Raw genomic sequence first — 17,017 nt, 5'->3', positions numbered from 1 at the left:
AAGCTAAAAGTGGTCGACCCTGCACGTACAAACGTATTTTCATCGACCAGCAAACATCACATACCTGCGCTGACATAATTTTCTCCTCAGGCGCCTCAGTACAGGAGGCTGGCAAGCCAATATTTGACCTCGCGACATGACGGCAATGTGCTTTCCCACTGTCTTATACCATGCCGATTTGCAAGCACAGCTGTACCTCGAATATAAATTATAGGAAACATCACTCACCGTAATTTCCTTTGTTTCGTAGTCGGAGCCACCTGCTAGAGTAACCCCAAGTCCGCTTGTTGGCGAGTCCTTGTGGAGGATGACGACGTGGATGTCATGTCCAGAGGCACCAGCTTCGTCCAGCGATTGATTAGCCTCGTCGATAAGTTGTTGAAGTTCCTGAGGCGAAATGAGACTGCTCGTGGAGGCCAAGGACGTCATAGATGAGTACTGCTCTCTAGAAGCGGTGCTGTTCCCTGAATCGTTCGAGTCGATCGAAGAAAAACGCCGGTGTTCGGGAAGTGGAAGTTGCTGCTCCGACCTCATGGCTCTGAGCGAGGCCAGGGTGCGCGGAGGTACCTTAGCCACTTCAGTCTCGAAAGCTTTCTTGATGTCGTTCACGCTCAGGGAGGGCGAGCAGTTTTTGCTGCTTCTGTAGGCCACGTTGGCCGGCCTTTCAACCTTTGTGCGAAGGTACGATGAAGGATGCGAATCGGGCCAGTCCGTGCTCAGGCGCGGCTTGTCCCTTTCCTCAAACATCGAAGCCGGCCTCGAAAGTGCATATTTCTGCGAGCGCATCTGAACGGAAGGATACTCTGCCGAAGTCGACGGAGAGGCCTTTCCATTAGCGGCCGCATACTGTGTTTGTCTCTGATCATGAGGCTTGGGAGCAACCGGCGGGTGGGCTTTGCCGTTTACCATGTCTTTCCTCGCAGGCTGCGGAACGCTCCCCTGTGCATCTTGAGATCTCTGCTCCCACTTTTGGGCCAAAGCTTTGAAGCTTTTCGCACTGTCCGCACTGTCGACCGTCTTTTTGAGCACCGTCTTTTGCTGACCGAGCTGGCTGGCTCTGACGCTCTTCTGCCACGCTTCGCCGGGACTCTCCTTCATGTCCATAGATCGCGCCCTGTGGTCCGCACTAAGGCTGGAGGCACTACTAACCCTCGTAGAGTAGCTCGGTTGCTCGCAAGAGTTCCGTCTGAACTGCGAGTTCCAACTCCTGTCATCCATAGAGCGGAATTTCGTCTTGGCGTCTTTCAGCGATGAAACCTCCCACGTCCTAGACGATTTCCTGCTTTCGTCACAGTTTATTTCGGTCGCCATTAACCGCTGCACTTGAGGCGGGCTGCTTGAGGCGCTGACTGTCGGCGCTATCGTCTCTTGAATCACAGCATCAGAGGAACCGAAAGAATTAAGCCGCTTTATCTCAACCGAACTCCTCCGCTCTGCGGTATACTTTGCACTGGGTACGACATGACCGTTTGTGACTGTCATCTGATCAATGCGCGAGTCGGTGGAAGAAACACTTTTGATGCTGCTTTGCCTGGACACTTTCGTGTCGCCGTTCTTTTCCTCGTAGGTAGCACTAGAAAGGTAACGCTCCAGGAGCGGTGACTGTGCGTAAGATTTACCATTGGTAACTGGCGTGTCAGATGCGGCAGCAGGCGCTTGCTTTTGCTCACTGTCACTCAATGCAAACGAATCGGCCCTGCTCTTCTTTGCAACCTCGAGCGAGCATCCACTGCTGGACGGATTAGAGAATGTGGACGAGCTGCTGTTCGATCTCGACCTACTGCCAGATGATGTGTAGCTCAAAGGTGGCGGGGACATAACGGGCGTCTCCGGTAGGACCGGTGTCACCGGCTTGCTGTGCGTCAGCGAAAACTGGAAGCCGTTCTGAGAGCCTCCTCGCACAGGCGACACGTCGCACGACTTGGACACCTGCAGAGAACGTCGCTTGAACGCTGGAGAGTACTTTGGCACTTCCGACACCTCCTTCACCTTCCAAGGAGGATCCGCGAGCAGGGCAGTGTGCTTTGATGGAGGAGAGTGTTTACTCTCCCTTTTAGGTTTATCGTCCAAGAGCACCACCTTGTTGGATGAAGGCACGGGGTTGCTTACTATGACCGGCAACGTCTTTGCAACGGTCGTCGGTGCCTTTGGCTTGTCGGGTATAACCAGCCCCTTCAGCTTGGTGCAGAACTTGGTCGTCTCTAACATGGAGGCCAGCATACCAGAGTACCTCTTCTGTGTGGCTTCAGCAGATGCCCTCCTGTCCAGGGTGAGCGGGGAGCTGTACTGGGCCGTCGGCGTGGGCAGGGGCGCCGACGCGAACGTCGTCGGAAGGACAGACTTGTCCTCCTTGGGAGCGGAGACAATCGGCTCAGCCGCAATCATGGGAGACGACGTGGAGTCCTTGTCGACGCTGTTGGTCCGGGGCGGCTCGCTGGTGACGGCCGCTCTACCGTCGCCCTGGCGGTTGCACTCCTTGGTGGTGGACTTAGTGGCCGCGACCTTCGTCTTTTCTTCCCCTTCGGAAGCGGAAAGCGAGGAGAGCGGGTCGTCCGAGAAGATGCCGGAGTCTTCGTAGACGTGCATGGGCTTCTTCAGCGGCAGAGCGTCTTCCTGGGTGGCAGCAGGGGGCACTTTTGGCAGCGAAGGCTCGCTGTACGCGGTTGGGAACTCGTGGCCGTCAGGCGGTAGCCGTCGCAGCAGCAGGGACGGGAAGCCTCCGCCGCCCTCGTCAGAGCTCATGGGGTCTTCCGAGTCCGGAGTCCGGGTCTTTTCTTCCCTCTCCCGAAAAGGGCTGGGAACTTCTGCACAGTGCAAAAAAAAAAAAAAATGCCGTTAGAAGAGTTGCACAATCAATAAACAGCGTTCTTGTCCATCTTTTTACAGCGTCCGCCACGGTTACTGCGCCCATTATTAATGGCACCTCTTATAGCATCACTAGAAGTAAGAGGTTTGACGAAGAGACCCTACAGGCCTTGCGGCTTTCGTCGGAGAAACTACGCACTGTGGTTGACCATGAGTAAGTAATAAACAAATAAGAAAATGTCCCTGCCATTCGTTGGTAGGTTTTACGCTCACTGTGGCGACAGCTGCACAAGACTCGAAATAAGTGCGCAGTTCACGCAGAGATGAGAGGCAGCGCCAGCCAGGCAAAAGCGGATGATCTTACTCAAAACGGGAGTGGACCCACACCGTCCTCTCGGGGGTCTGCAAGACAGCGACTTGGAAGGCGGTGTGCAGGTAACACTGAATAATAACGTTCATTGATCGCCAAACACCAGCGGCTAAAGCAAAGAAACGAAATGGATCACTGGTAAGTGGAGCACGGCTATCTCCGGCCGGCCGACTTCTCCGCCTTTCATTAAAATACCTTTCTCCCTCTCTATTGCTTCAATTTCAGAAATACAGCAAGTTGCAAGTTGCAAGTTGTCCGCGGTAACACCAGCAAACACTGCAGATTTTTTGCGAATGAAGCGGTGTCGGATGCGTATCCCATTTCTAGACGACCAGGATGATATTGTCACTCCAGATGGTCTACATGAATTTAAAGTGCTCCCATTTGGATTGTGCTCTGCCCCAGCTACATTCCGAAGGATGATGGACACCGTCCTCAAGTGGCAGATCTGTGTAGGTGACAATATAGTTGTCTTTGATAAACATTTCTCGAAGCCCATGCACTCGTATCTCAAATAAACGCTACCACCATCACCGCTGCCAACTGTGCTGATTCAAACTTTGCGAGACAGGTACTCATCAGAGAAATCAAGTTAGACAGCCCAACAGACCAGGAGGCAGTGCGCGATGAAAGAAGACACATGCAGTGGAGGCACAGCCCTGGGCGGGGAGAAGGAGCGACATTGAGTTTCTGGTGACAGGAGCGAGACAGCGCGATCCAGTGTTCTTCGCTCGAGCCCGAGACTGGCGGAGCACTTTCGTCTCCGCTCATCGGTCGCGGCTGCTCGCCGACGACATCCGCAAGGGCCATCAACGCGATCGCGGAAAGATCGTGTTGCCTGCGGACACGAGCGCTGCTCCCACGCGTGGCAATGACCTTAGGCGCCGGCGCTCTGCTCTGGGCTGCGTCGCGGAAGAAGGGTGGAGGAAAGCGAGGCCCGCCCGGAAGTTCTGCGCGCAACGCTCTGTGGCGGATGTTGGGTGTCAAGACGGTGCTCGTGCAGCCGCTGAGATGTTCAAGACCCGCTCAGTCTTCGCCCCGGAGCTCCTGGAGGTCAAGCCGACGGCTAACCGCTGGCGCAGTCGTACGTGACACACATATCTCAGAATTACGTAAAAATGGTGGCAGATTGCTGGCGGTGACGGCAGGGTTGCAGGGGAATCCGACCAACCCGAAGATTGCTGGAATTGTCAAATTTTACCTTAATGTAAAACGGAAGGTTGCCATGCGGTGACATCGAGACGCGCGGTAAGTGTCAAACAACAATACTGCACTTCTTGTCAGCTGCAGCACAAGAGGGGGACAGTGAGAACTCTGCCTAGTCATTGTCTCGAGTAAAACTATGATATCGACTTTTCCTCTGTATGGTGATGTCTGTGCTGCATCAAAATAGGCAGCTGTGCTATGAAATTGGAGGAAAATGGGAGAGGCCTTTTCCCTCCGGTGGGTATAGTCCGGCTGATGATGGGCTATGAAAAATTGAATTTAAATATTTTCTGGGCACTCCAGTCAAACTCCACGCAAAGAAAAAAAAAATACAAGCAGTGTCGACACGGGCAGAACACGTGAAATCGGATGGTGATGGCGATACCAGCATTATACTGATCTTATTAAAATTTCGTTTTCAGTTAAACCAGCGCATTTGTCATTCGAATGTTGTAACCTATAGATTTTGTCGAACTTAAATTTAATATCAGTGTTTCTTTAGTGACAAGTGCATTTGCTGTTACATCTTCGTACTTGTTTTCTTCTGTCTGCATGAAGCTGACATGCATTCAGACTGGCGTCCAGGCACAAGCTGGGAGCCCAAAGAAAAAGTGGTTTGTCATTGACATTCTCTTCTGCACATTGCGGGCATCAATATACATAAATTAGTTATTTCAGGAGCCACGCTTGCGTTGTGCGCTGGCACAAACAGCGACGCACAGTTCTTTTTTTTTTTTTTTTTTCTTCCCGGGGAGCCTGTGCTCAACTATGCATGCCGTGCACGGTTCAGGGAATGAAGCAACGAGGCGTGCCAACAGGACTGATTATCTGAGTCGCGTACATTGTATTCCCCCTCGCTGGATGTTGCCGCTGGGTAGTTAGAACACCGCCAAAAAAAAAAAAAATAGAGAGAAAAGAGGGAGAGATCATAAGAATCACAACAGCACTGCCCGAAAGGTACGGCTCTTTTTCCGGCAAAATGTTGAAAGCTCCCTAATTTCGCTTTTGAGGAAAATTATTCAACGATACGGTCAGTTATCTGATGATACATATTCTGAGGAAAAGGGAAGCGTAGACAAAGCGGCTGCCCTGGCACCCCTAACAGGGGACCCTCCTTCACTCGCGCCTTGCTTTTGTTTTTCCGCATTCCATCGCAGGCTGCAGCTAAGACAATGACACAGGCTCACGCTGTTTCGCCTGTTTCGCCATAGAAGAAAGCAGAGCAGGGAACGGGCGTCCACCCAGAAGGTGCGACCGCTCCATCCTCCCCGGTCGAAGGACCGGCCCCCTTGTCTCCGAAGCGTTCCCTTTGACGCCACGTGGACGAGAAAGAAACGAAAATAGCCAGGGATCGAACATGCGAAGAACGGACAGTAAAAAAAGAAAGACACAAAAGAACGGAGAAAGACACGGCGGCCTTTCAAGGACTCTCCGCGCGTCGCTGCAGACGCCGCTTGTCTCCTCCGGCCGTGTTATTTTCTCCGCTCGAAAGTCACGAATCGAAATTCCCGCGGGCCGTGACCGAAAAATAGGAGCTTCCTCCTCATGACGTCCACACCAATGTGAACGGCCTCACGTAGTATCGGCGGCGGCGTAGGGTCCCTCGCTGATTCTCTCTCTCTCTCTCTCTTGTACGCGTTGCGAGTGAGCGAGCAGCACCAGAGCTGTAGAGTCACGCGAGCGCGGAAGAGGCTATGCGGCGCATGCGTCCGTAGCACTCGCGGGAGGGCCGGAAATTAGCGCCGTCGGCCGTCGTTTGGCGTGCTATGCACAATGTGAAACATTTCACGCCCCGAACTCTTCCCCCGCCGGCTGGACGCGAAGACAGCCTCCTCCCTCCCGCCCCCCCCTCACATTTCCCGTGGGGCAAGGAAGCAGAAGATCGTGCTCGTCTCGCATCACGGCAGCAATCGGCCGGCCTTGCCACAGAGGCGAAGGCGGAAATGCGCCCGCGAAGTGAGCGCGATACAGTCGCCCCTTTGGTTATTACGAAATTCACGCGGCGCACCACGTCCACCGGAAAGTGTAAGCGCTCTCCTAAGGTTGCCTGTGGTAAGGATAAATAGGACTTATTTTCCAAGCCCGGTGTGACGACCACAAGGCCGTGCGGCTCAACTTATATTGTCGTAGGAAATAAAACAAAAAGAGCACACACAAAATGAGCTAAATTAAAGCTTCCCCTGAGAACTGGGCAAAGTACGGCTCTACGGGGTACAGCTGCATGATTAATTTTTTTTTGTAGCAATATCACGGCAATGTTTTAATGATATCACGACAATGAGGGCTCTGCATGCAAATAACAAATATATTCTGTTTTGCGCAAAACTGCGATCCTTCAACAGAAGGTGACGACCCTCTGGTCGACACAGACGTATTATCACCCAGAAAGCGAAGAAGAGAGTCAGCATAAAAGTGAAGGTGATACCTGCAGCGCAAGCCAGCTGGGATAAAATGCTCCGCCACAGTGAATATTTTCGAGAAGATTGAACAAAATTCTGAGGACGCTTAAGTAGCTTCAAGAGTGTAATGGGAAGCGTTGCTGAACATGTTGCATGAGGTGGTCGCATACAACCCCAAAACTATCGCACTGAACACGTAGTCCCTGCATGCTCACGACTCAAGGGAGGCTGTTCGAGTACTGGCTCGACCATTTTTCTGTTCAACGCAATTGCGTTTTTTTTTGTTGTTTTTTTTTGTCATAAGAATCGCGTTATGCCATATCGTACCATGCCGTAGCTTACCGCTGGATCCCTAACTATCCGTTACTAAAATCCTGCAACTTCGTGCTTTCTAGTTGGCGTCTGTAAGGCCTGAATAGGCAAAACTGCTCGTGTTCGTCTAGCATTGCGATGGAAAAATGCGTAGGGTAGCCACCAAAGTGGGCAAAAGTTGCATAACCCTCTTTACCCTTTATCTCCCCCCCCCCCCTCCCTTTCCCCACTATAAATGTAATGCTACAATGGCGTATACATTATGTGGACTACAACAAAGTTACAAAATGTACTCATCCCTTTGTTCTGTTTTCCAGACCACATGTGAAGATGCTTTTGCACCGGTGTGTGGCACCTCGCTTGGTATATGCTGTCTATCTTTTATCTTTCACCTGTGAACTGATGATCTGAACGAGTTGTTGAGATCGAGCGCACCCACGACGCGAGGCGAAAGCTTCGGCGCCAAAGGAACAGCCCACCCGAACAGCAAGGCGTCTTAGTGAGGCATCGTTCTGGCCTTTGTCACTCGAAAGATCCAGTGGTCTTTATTTTTTTTTTTTTGTCCTAACGTGCTTTGTGCATAATGACCTGCTATTAAGCAATAAAAATTAAACATTGGGGCACTAGCGCACGTTTATCCCACCACACGACGCATTTGAAGATCTCGTTCCGAATATGATCACGCATTTCTCCCCGGTCACAAACCGTACACGCGAATGGTGACGCTGGTATTCCCGGGTCGCTGAAATCGCATCTATAAAATGAGTGAAAAGAAATCTGCGGTCATGATTTATGGGATTTCGTTTTCCTGATCTCTTATTTCGCCTCTCTACCATCGTATATTGCAAAGCTGCCAGCTTCCAAGCAAAACTGTCTCTGGCACCGTCAGCAAAGAAGGCAGGGATCGCGAAGAAAACACAAGAGAAAATTAACGAATGAATCGAATAAAAAGATACCGACAAAGTATTGTCCTCGGTTCGAATTTTCGGACCTCTCTCATAACTTCAAGTACTTCTCGCGTTTTACGCGCACATACGGGTGGGTGCCTTCAAAGTTATATAGAGACCAACTGAGTTGAAAAAAATTAAATTTAATTTAAATTCAAACAGTATTTGGCGAGATTTTTTGGTGGATAAGGCTGTCTGCATACTGCCGTACACTAACGATTGATATGCAAATATCGGTTCGATGATATATGAAGCGATGGTGTTTTTGCTAATATTGCCTTCCATTACCTTTGACGGCACCCGCATTCTCATTCACTGCGCGTCTACATCTCGCAGCAGTCTTAAATGGAAACGCGGCGAAGCTCGCACTCCTCTTGCTCGCCAGATGTGGCCCGGGAGTGACGCTGAAGGCACCCCAGTACAGCGAAACGCTGTGAAAGAAAATGTATCCGCGAGGAATGACAAAACGCACATAACTCCCAGACCGGTCAGTTCCATAATTCGCGGTTCCATCTCCTCCTCTCACGAGGACCAGTGCGCCCTCAAAACCAGCATCGTCGCCACCACTGGGCAGAGCCGCACAATCCCGAGACATCGAGGGCGCTGACGTAGCCGAGGAGATTAACTGCTCCCCCAAGACGATATGCAGTACGTACCAAAGAGAAAGAAGCAAGAAAGCCGGAATAAATAAAACAAGAAATAAAGGTAGAAGACAAGCACCAAACGCGCGAGGAAAGAAAAAGCGGCAGTAAAAGCCGGCAGCAGCCGCAGCGTTCAGCTAGAAAGCAGCTCTCACATGAGGTGGGCATTTCCGGAGGCGGTTTGTTCTTCGCGTGCACCCGAGATGAGAGGAAAAGGACAGAATCATATCGGCCTCCTCCTCCAAACACACATTGGCCCAGTTAAAAAGCTTAGAGAAAGAGAGAGAGAGAAAGAGCAATGAGGGACAGCTTGACGAAAACGAAGATATATGTAGTTACGGAGGGGCCGGCGGGAATGCGCACGCTGACTGCCCCGCGGCCATGCACCTTGAAAATCCCCACGTTCCTCCGGCAACTCCATCTGAACACCGTCGTTTTGGCGCGACAGCGGCATGGCGTAGGTCGCTGTTTCGCGCACAGCGACGTCCTCTGGAATCCCGGCCGCGATCGCGGCATGCATTTAAAGTGGCGTGTGTGTGTGTGGCCTGCGGCGCATGCTTACACAAGAGGCCAGCGCCTGCTATTACGCCTCATTATGCCGCCGCCATGCGAACGACAGTAGCGCACTCATTCGCTCGCTGCTGCGTGTTGTGTTACTCCACTTTCTTTTTCACCTCCTTACCTTTACTGCCAAGTTCTTCGAGACGTTATCGATTCGGTAATTTCTCTACAGGTGACGAAAGCCGCTGTGTCCATTAAGACACCTGCATGTGTGTGTGTGTGTGTCTGTGTCCCCAGGATCTGTGTTATTGGATTAGCGGCCCGATATCGAACGTGGAATTCGAGGAATGCGTTTGACTGTACGTAGGCAAAAAAAGGGCGGATTGCAATCGTGCTCTCTGGAATGGATATAGTGCTCGTTAGTCACCCTCGTCAATGTACCTTCTAGCTCCACTTGTATGAAAGCTGGAGCCGTAGAACAAAAAGAAAACAGAAGTGTAGGCATGAAAGCGTGCAAGACTTACTCGATAACGAGAAATATTGCTAGTATCTCTGCTCTGCAATATCACAGCAAGTGCGTGCTCCACATCAAGGACGAGAGATAAGGAGAGAATTTCCATTGTTCTCGTCACGGTGGAACTACGCTAGCGCGTTCCGGTGGCGTTACCCGTTATCTACGTTGCCCTCGTCCTGCGTGTGGAAAAAAAGTTTACAGCGACAAACGTGCTAAATGTAGCACTAGTTTTTGGAACATGAACTGGAGACATCAAATGTCAATACGGTGCTTTAAATAGATAGCGTTACTTTGACTTGCGTCAACAATTTAGATAACTGGAGAAGGGATGCTCTACAGTTTCATGAGCGCTATTCCGATAGCAGCTGCTGTAGTGCGCTGAACGACTGCTTGTGACGCATGTCTCACTTGGCTCAGGCCTAAATTCATTAGGAATAAGAATTTCTAATTTAGGGATTACAAAGAGGTTCACAAGAACTGGAACCACTTGCACTCTCGGAGCCTTCATCATGCAATGCGGAGTTTCGCTTAAATAGCGCATCGCCGTCGTAATTTGTACAAGTGAGCTTATACAGTTCCTATTTCAGCCTGAGCTGCTATTGCGTTGCTTCCTTAAAGACTTAATAATTTCATATCCTTCGCTACATACAGCAAGGCACGAATAAATTGCACGACAACGTTTCAATACTTTTCGTGCGAGAAAAATTATTCAAACTTAGAAAGCTCTGCGCCAATTTTCTAACAGAAGTTAAAGAGCAAATCATTTAGGAAAGCAAATAATCTACGGCGAACTTGCGTTACACAATTTTAACATTTAAAAACAATCTTCCCACAATTCTTTAAATAAGTACTATCGTCTCTATCAGCTTTGAGTAACTCAAGCTGGACGGTATACTTGAGTACTCGGCACGCCTACCGAGCAGCAAGCCAGACAAAATTTCTCAAGGCAATCCGCTACCAAGCTGGTAACTTCGAAAACAATTAGTCTATAACCATTCCACATGCTCATCTAGTCCATGTAGGATAACAATAAGCAATTTATGCAACGGCAATATCATTCCGACGAGTCACGATCTTCGCCCCACTCTTAGCATGCAGTCTCGGTGCGGATATCTTTCCCACGTACCCAGAACTAGACGTATATTGCACGGTATATTTGGCCAACTTTATATGCTGCGTTTAAAGAGTCGCCTCTCACCACCAGCGGTTCCCTCCGTGTTTCCCACGCAGATCATGCACAGAAACACACACACACACACACACACACACACACACACACACACACACACACACACACACACACACACACACACACACACACACACACACACACACACACACACACACACACACACACACACACACACACACACACACACACACACACACACACACACACACACACACACACACACACACACACACACACACACACACACACACGCGCACGCACGCACGCACGCACGCACGCACACACACACACACACACACACACACACACACACACACACACACACACACACACACACACACACACACACACACACACACACATGAAGAGAAAGGATGCCTCGAGTTACAGCACTCTATACATATCCCGGTGTTCGTCCACTATTCTAATGCAGTGCTGCGCCCATACAAGAGGAAGGAAAGCAGCACAGGAACGCACGCCGCCGAGCACAGCGCGAACAAAGAAACAACGGCCTCGCGGCATTACGCGAGGCACATAACCCGGGCGGCGGCGGAAGGTGGTGGGAGAGGCTACCGACGCACAACTTTCTCACGCCGCCAGAGAAGAAGCGATTGTCCTCGTCATGGCGGCGATGTATGGGAGTGGCTGATATTCGGCGGTGCCGCCATTCTGTTTCCCGCTACGCCTGCAGGACTCCCTTCTAGCAGGTTACTTCCTCGGAGCTCCTTCCGCGTTTGATTTAAATTTGCGATATGGCATCTCGTGCTCTTAGTATCTGATGCCTGGAAGAGGCGCGAAGCGGCTCCATGACCGTGTTTCTTACGTCTAAATTTTTTCTTGGGGCCGATCTGTCCCGAGAAGAAGCGGCTTATCTCTTTCTTGTCCATACTACTTATACGCGCGCATACAATGCTGATTGGGGGTCTTCCTATTGTTTCCCTATCGAAAAGTGGGTCTGACCGTTTGTTAAGGACGAGGTGGAGACTGGGACGTGATTTGCGTGGTGCAAATGTCGAGAGCTACTTGGCGGAGCATGCGCTCTCGAAAGGGAGCCGAGCTTCGTGCTGTCCGCTTGCGTCAGGCTAATCCTTGGAGCCGCTCCACGTCGTTATGCGATCCGGCCTTCAGTGCGGATAATGGGAAAACAGTGAAGTATCTTTGCTGAATAAATAATAGGTATAGAAAAGGAGCCCCGGTAGAGAGAGCAGTAGATGAGGTGACGTTTATAGTAGTCTATAAGGAAATTTCGGACAAGATATTTAATCCGACGAAGGGCGCTGGATTTTGCTGGGCACTGCCTTTGGCTGCGCTAACACATGACTCGTAAAACATTGCTGCAGCATGTTGCGTCTAGAAACTAGGAAAAAGCAACAAAGAGAACGCTCTATCCTTTTGGCAATAACGCAAACCTAAAAAAAAAAAAAGTAAATAAAAAGATATCCCAGACAGTATTATACACTTAGGTACTCGCATAATGACATGCTCAAGTATGTAATACATCAGGTGCACAAGACATCTCGGCATTTGATAAACTTCTACGAACACTGAGGCGAGGTGCGAAACAGTAACGTGAGCTAATGAAAAACGAATTCGTAAGGTTAGCAACCGCGCGTGTTACTGAGTGATTTTTAGGTGCAATGCGTTCGAACTCACCGGGTTCGAGTGGACTCAAGGCTTGGTCATCGCCACTGGCGGGAGCAAGTTCGTCGACCTGGCCGACGGTCTCCAGCAGCGCCCAGTCACCTTTTGTCTCTTCTTCTGCAGAGAAACCAAAAATAGAGATGTGTAAAGGTTTCGCCAGATGACAGAAGGAAACGGCACAGATAATAGTCGCGTATATCTTTCTTGTTTCAGCCATACTTTTAAACACCAGATCATGAAGACGAGGTACACAGGAGGGCGGAAGGACGAGGAAGAATACGTGTGTGTTTGAGTTGTCGCCTGGCTCCTGTGCGCCGGCCCTTGGTTGAAATTGTTCGGCCCATCTACTTCCCATATAACCTGATCCCTCGATTGACACGGGGTATGAAGCAAAGGCCAGCGATGACCCGGACATTCAATTCCCAGCCGCGGCATGGGCCTGCCTCGCCCGGTACCTTCATGGTCTCGGAGGTATGCGCTGACCACCTTCCCTACCACCCCTTACTTTCCTTTCCATAACAAAGTTGTACTTCCTTCCTTCCGTCTAACAGTAGATTGCTTTCTGACGTCAGGAACTTACAATATAATCTCAGTCTAAATGTTTTCCTATGATAATATGCAAGAAATACAATTGCGTTCATGTCACTGAAAAGAACAGTTATTGCCGACTCCAGATTGCTTTTAACAAAACTAAACCTTTTATACTCTCTTCATCATCATCACCATAACCAACCTAACTACTCGCACTGCGAGGCAAAGGCCGCTCCCATGTTCACCTAATGAATCGCGTCCTGTACGCCAAACTGCATTTTATCGCCGCAGAACATCCCACTCTAATCCACCCACATGACTTTGCCGCCCACTGCTGCGCCCGCCTTCTCGTGGAATCAACTTCGTACATCAGATCGGTTATCTTTCCTTCGCTTTACGTGCCCTGCCCATTTCTTCTTGCTCAGTTCAACCAGAATATCATTAACAGGCGTTCGTTCCCTGACCCACTCTGCCCACACTTCCTGTCTCGTAACGTTACCCCTATCATTTTCCTTTCCAAGGCTCGCCGCGCCGCGCACTGTCCAACTTACTTTCAAGCTATTTCGTTAGCGTCCTATTACAACAACCGGCTACGAAATCCGATTATAATAGCACAAATATTAAATGTGTGGAGATGGCGCTGAACAGACCGCGAATCGCAGAATATGTCAAACACTCGAGGTTAAAAATTTTCCAACCTGCTGCATCAGCGGGATGGGAGCAGATGAGCGCCGAGGATGGGTTAAACCATGGCTTCCGAGATCACCCCACCCCCGCGCGGGGGGGGGGGGGGGGGGGGGGGGGGGGGGGTCTCGGAAGCCATGGTTTAACGATAAAAGTCAGCCTTCTGTCACAGATGTCCGCAGTGGCGGAGCACCGCCTGGCATCCTCGCCGACAGACATCTGCTGCTTTAAAGCATCGAAAGTGGCACGCAACTCATAAATATGCTAGTGCGCATCCGGATATCCGCTACTATCTTTCTTTCTCACCGCTAAGGCGGTCACAGGCATGAAAGGTACGCGCACTAACTTGATTCCGAATGTGAAGTCTGCATTATATTGTCGCTCTTAGGTATGCATGCGACCAACTGCGGCTGCACCCCCCCCCCCTCCTTCCTTTATGGTTTTCTTCTAACAAGAAGCTTTTGCAAATAAGTCGCATGGCCCATTTCCATCGCATGTCCAAGCACTTCAAATGAGCGTCACTTGATTTTTTTTTTTTCCAACAGGGACGATCTGGATCATCGTCCCACATTCGCAAGACTGCAACCGCCACAATGGAATAAAATGCGCAGTTGTCATCGCCACTGGCTCCTCTTCCTGCCGACATAAAAAGAATCAACGCCTCTGCGAACACTGCCGCAGTGGAGGGAGCGAACGAGACCTGCAGGTCCTGCGATGAAAGTGAGAATAGACGCGCGGTAATATTATAGACGTCGTTACATGGCGAGCAGCGGCGGCTGAGGAGCGCGCGTGCTGGTATGCCCGCCGCGCCGTTCGAATAAGCCGAGCACGTTCCGTCGTCATCGAAATCGGAAGCGCCGGGCGCGCTTGCATTGCAAATGACGCTCGCACGCACGCACCAGATGCGTAACAAGGCGCGCAGCCGCACGTTTATGCGCGCTGCCTCCGCGTCGCAGAGCATCTGCAAGCCGAATGAGAGACGGAACGGGGCCGTTGCTTCGTGCTGACCGTTAGATATACCTGGCGGCGCTTATCAGAAGCGCAGAGGCGCGGCCCAACGCCTCTCTGCAAATACCTGAGGAGGCCGCCATAAAGAAGTAAAAGGGGGGAGTTGCGAGGGGGTACGAGCGTTAGCATACACCCAGATAACGAAGGGCTTGTCCGGACCTGTGTGCGAGTAGGTTCAAGCGAAACCGTTGCAGGGTTGATGAGACTCTCCGACGCGTGCTACGGGAGTTCCCGCGAGCGGCCTTGGGTTCCCGCGGGGCCGCTAAGAGATACAGATGCGGAGGAGGCGAATTGAATAACGGCGCCTGTTTTTCTTTTACATACCTGCCGACGACGACGACTGCCCGCTGTTGAGCCAAGATCAGCGGAAACGCCGATGTGCCCCTCAGCCAAGACTGCGGCGCTGAGAACGCCAACTTGGGCCCGTTACATGTAGCCCTCTTCGAAGGGCATTTTGGAAGATATGCAGATGCATGCGTCGGCCAGCCAGCAGGGGGCGACGTTCTCGCTAAAAATCACGTCTTGGCCTTCTCACCACTCCTCCCTTCCCAGCTTCATTCGCTTCTTACTTCTTTCCTGTATCTCGTTGCAAGGACGCGCGCGTACCGGCGCTTTGGAAAGGCTGCCGCCGATCGGCTCCCATTTCTCGGATTTAAGTATCACTTGGAACACGTATGTATATCGGGCTGGCTGCTCTCGCGAGTTGGCTATGCGCCTTGCGCTTTCCGAGCGGCGGCCACCATTTTCGCAAGGTCATTAGGAAGATTGCGGGGCGTTCTTTTTCTTGCTCGCAATTTCTCCTTTCTTTGCCTCCTTTCTCGCTCTTTTCGCGAAGGGCCTCCAAAGAAAGCTCGAAAGAGGAGGAAGAGAGGCGATGTTTGCATTTTGTCCCGTTGTAGAACAAACGCGTTATTCCCTGCCTTTTAAAAGAAGCCCTACGCAGGGTTTTAAATGTAAGGTGAGGGGGGAGTCCGCCGGTTGGCCGAGTTTAAAGAAACCCACCGATGTTATTTCGTGCGTGGTTGGCCCTTGGCTGATAACATATGTGGTGCGCGTTTACATTTACAAGGCGGAAGAAGGACGAATAGGCCCCGAACGCAGCTTGTCTGTGATTGAGCACGGTGCGCGAGCGAGGCAGCGCATTACACCAGAGCAAACAATCGGGGCTAAACATAGAACGCGTCTGACGTCCAGAGCTATAATGGCTCGGTATAAGAGACATGGATCTTGCGGCGAGAAGACATTAACCTCAATACGCGGGATGAATGTCGCGTTGTGACGCGAGTTTGTGTTCCGGAGATGACATGGTAAGTAATCTGGGCTAACACGTAGACGGAACTGAGAAGAAAACATTTCGGGCCGCCTAGTGATACCAGTGCACATGGCGTACGCACTCGTATCACTTTGGTAGGCAGCGACTGTTGCAAACATTTCTTCAGACAGTACATAGAAATATGATCAGCACAGCTTGTTAACACTTTGATAGGTAATTAAGCACACTTGATTGTTTTCCCGTTTCGCTTTGGCTTATCAATAACCAACGAAGTGAGCGCGTACGTGTATCTGCGTCCAGTTCTTTCCGCCCGATTTACTGTCGCACATAAGAAACATTGAAACAAAGATCGCTGGCCACAATGTTAGTAAGACTTCAGCAGATATTATTTTAGAATGAATCGCCAAAAATATACAAAACGCGCCTCGGTCATTCAGATGAAGAAAATAACGTTGAATGAACATCGCCCGTACCTTTCTGTGTTGTGCGGTGCCCGGCCAGTGATTCAAGACCTCAGTCCTATGAAGTTCACCACAGCTTACGCATCCGCGGTCAACTCGAGCATTCCGTTTTGCGCGCCGAAAGGGAAAGATGATCGCTACTTTCTAATCTTGGACTGGATTGTACCTAATACAACAGCGGCAGGCTAATTGCGTAACAGAAGCTGCATTGCACACACCACGGTACTCTCTTTGTGAACATCCATGACGCCTTCGCTGCGCAAAACACAAGAACGAGCAGCCGTTACGAGGAGCGTGCATCCTTCGATGCGGCCAGCCACAATGGCCACAAAGGCGTACACATCAGCCAAGAGCGGAGGAGTTTGCGTGAGCATGCCTTCGCCTCCGGAAGGTATCGCGGCCACCGCGACCATTTCGCACCGTAACGGACTGTTCGGCCGAGCGGTAAACGAGTGAATTGCATAAACAACGCACGCGGCAGGGTTGCGTGCTGCCCATAGACCTCAATCGAATCGACCAACCCACGCGGTTC

At 50.9% G+C, this 17,017-nt stretch overlaps 1 protein-coding gene across 1 annotated transcript in view; it reads right to left on the bottom strand.

Annotated features, from left to right (window-relative positions):
- Positions 1-17,017, bottom strand: part of bbg (PDZ domain-containing protein big bang) — a 299,541-nt gene that overhangs the window by 6,406 nt on the left and 276,118 nt on the right. The window contains exons 5-6 of the mRNA XM_084593387.1: positions 12,541-12,645; positions 229-2,804 (exon numbers count right to left, since the gene is read on the bottom strand). Of these exons, the coding sequence (XP_084449513.1) occupies positions 229-2,804; positions 12,541-12,645 (2,681 nt within the window). The remainder of the gene's footprint in view (positions 1-228; positions 2,805-12,540; positions 12,646-17,017) is intronic.

Source organism: Amblyomma maculatum, chromosome 2 (assembly GCF_055883805.1).
Source record: "Amblyomma maculatum isolate TAMU_Amacu chromosome 2, ASM5588380v1, whole genome shotgun sequence".
Taxonomy (NCBI): domain Eukaryota; kingdom Metazoa; phylum Arthropoda; class Arachnida; order Ixodida; family Ixodidae; genus Amblyomma; species Amblyomma maculatum.
The sequence above is the reverse complement of the archived record's forward strand: the minus strand, read 5'-3'. Positions and strand labels throughout refer to the sequence as shown.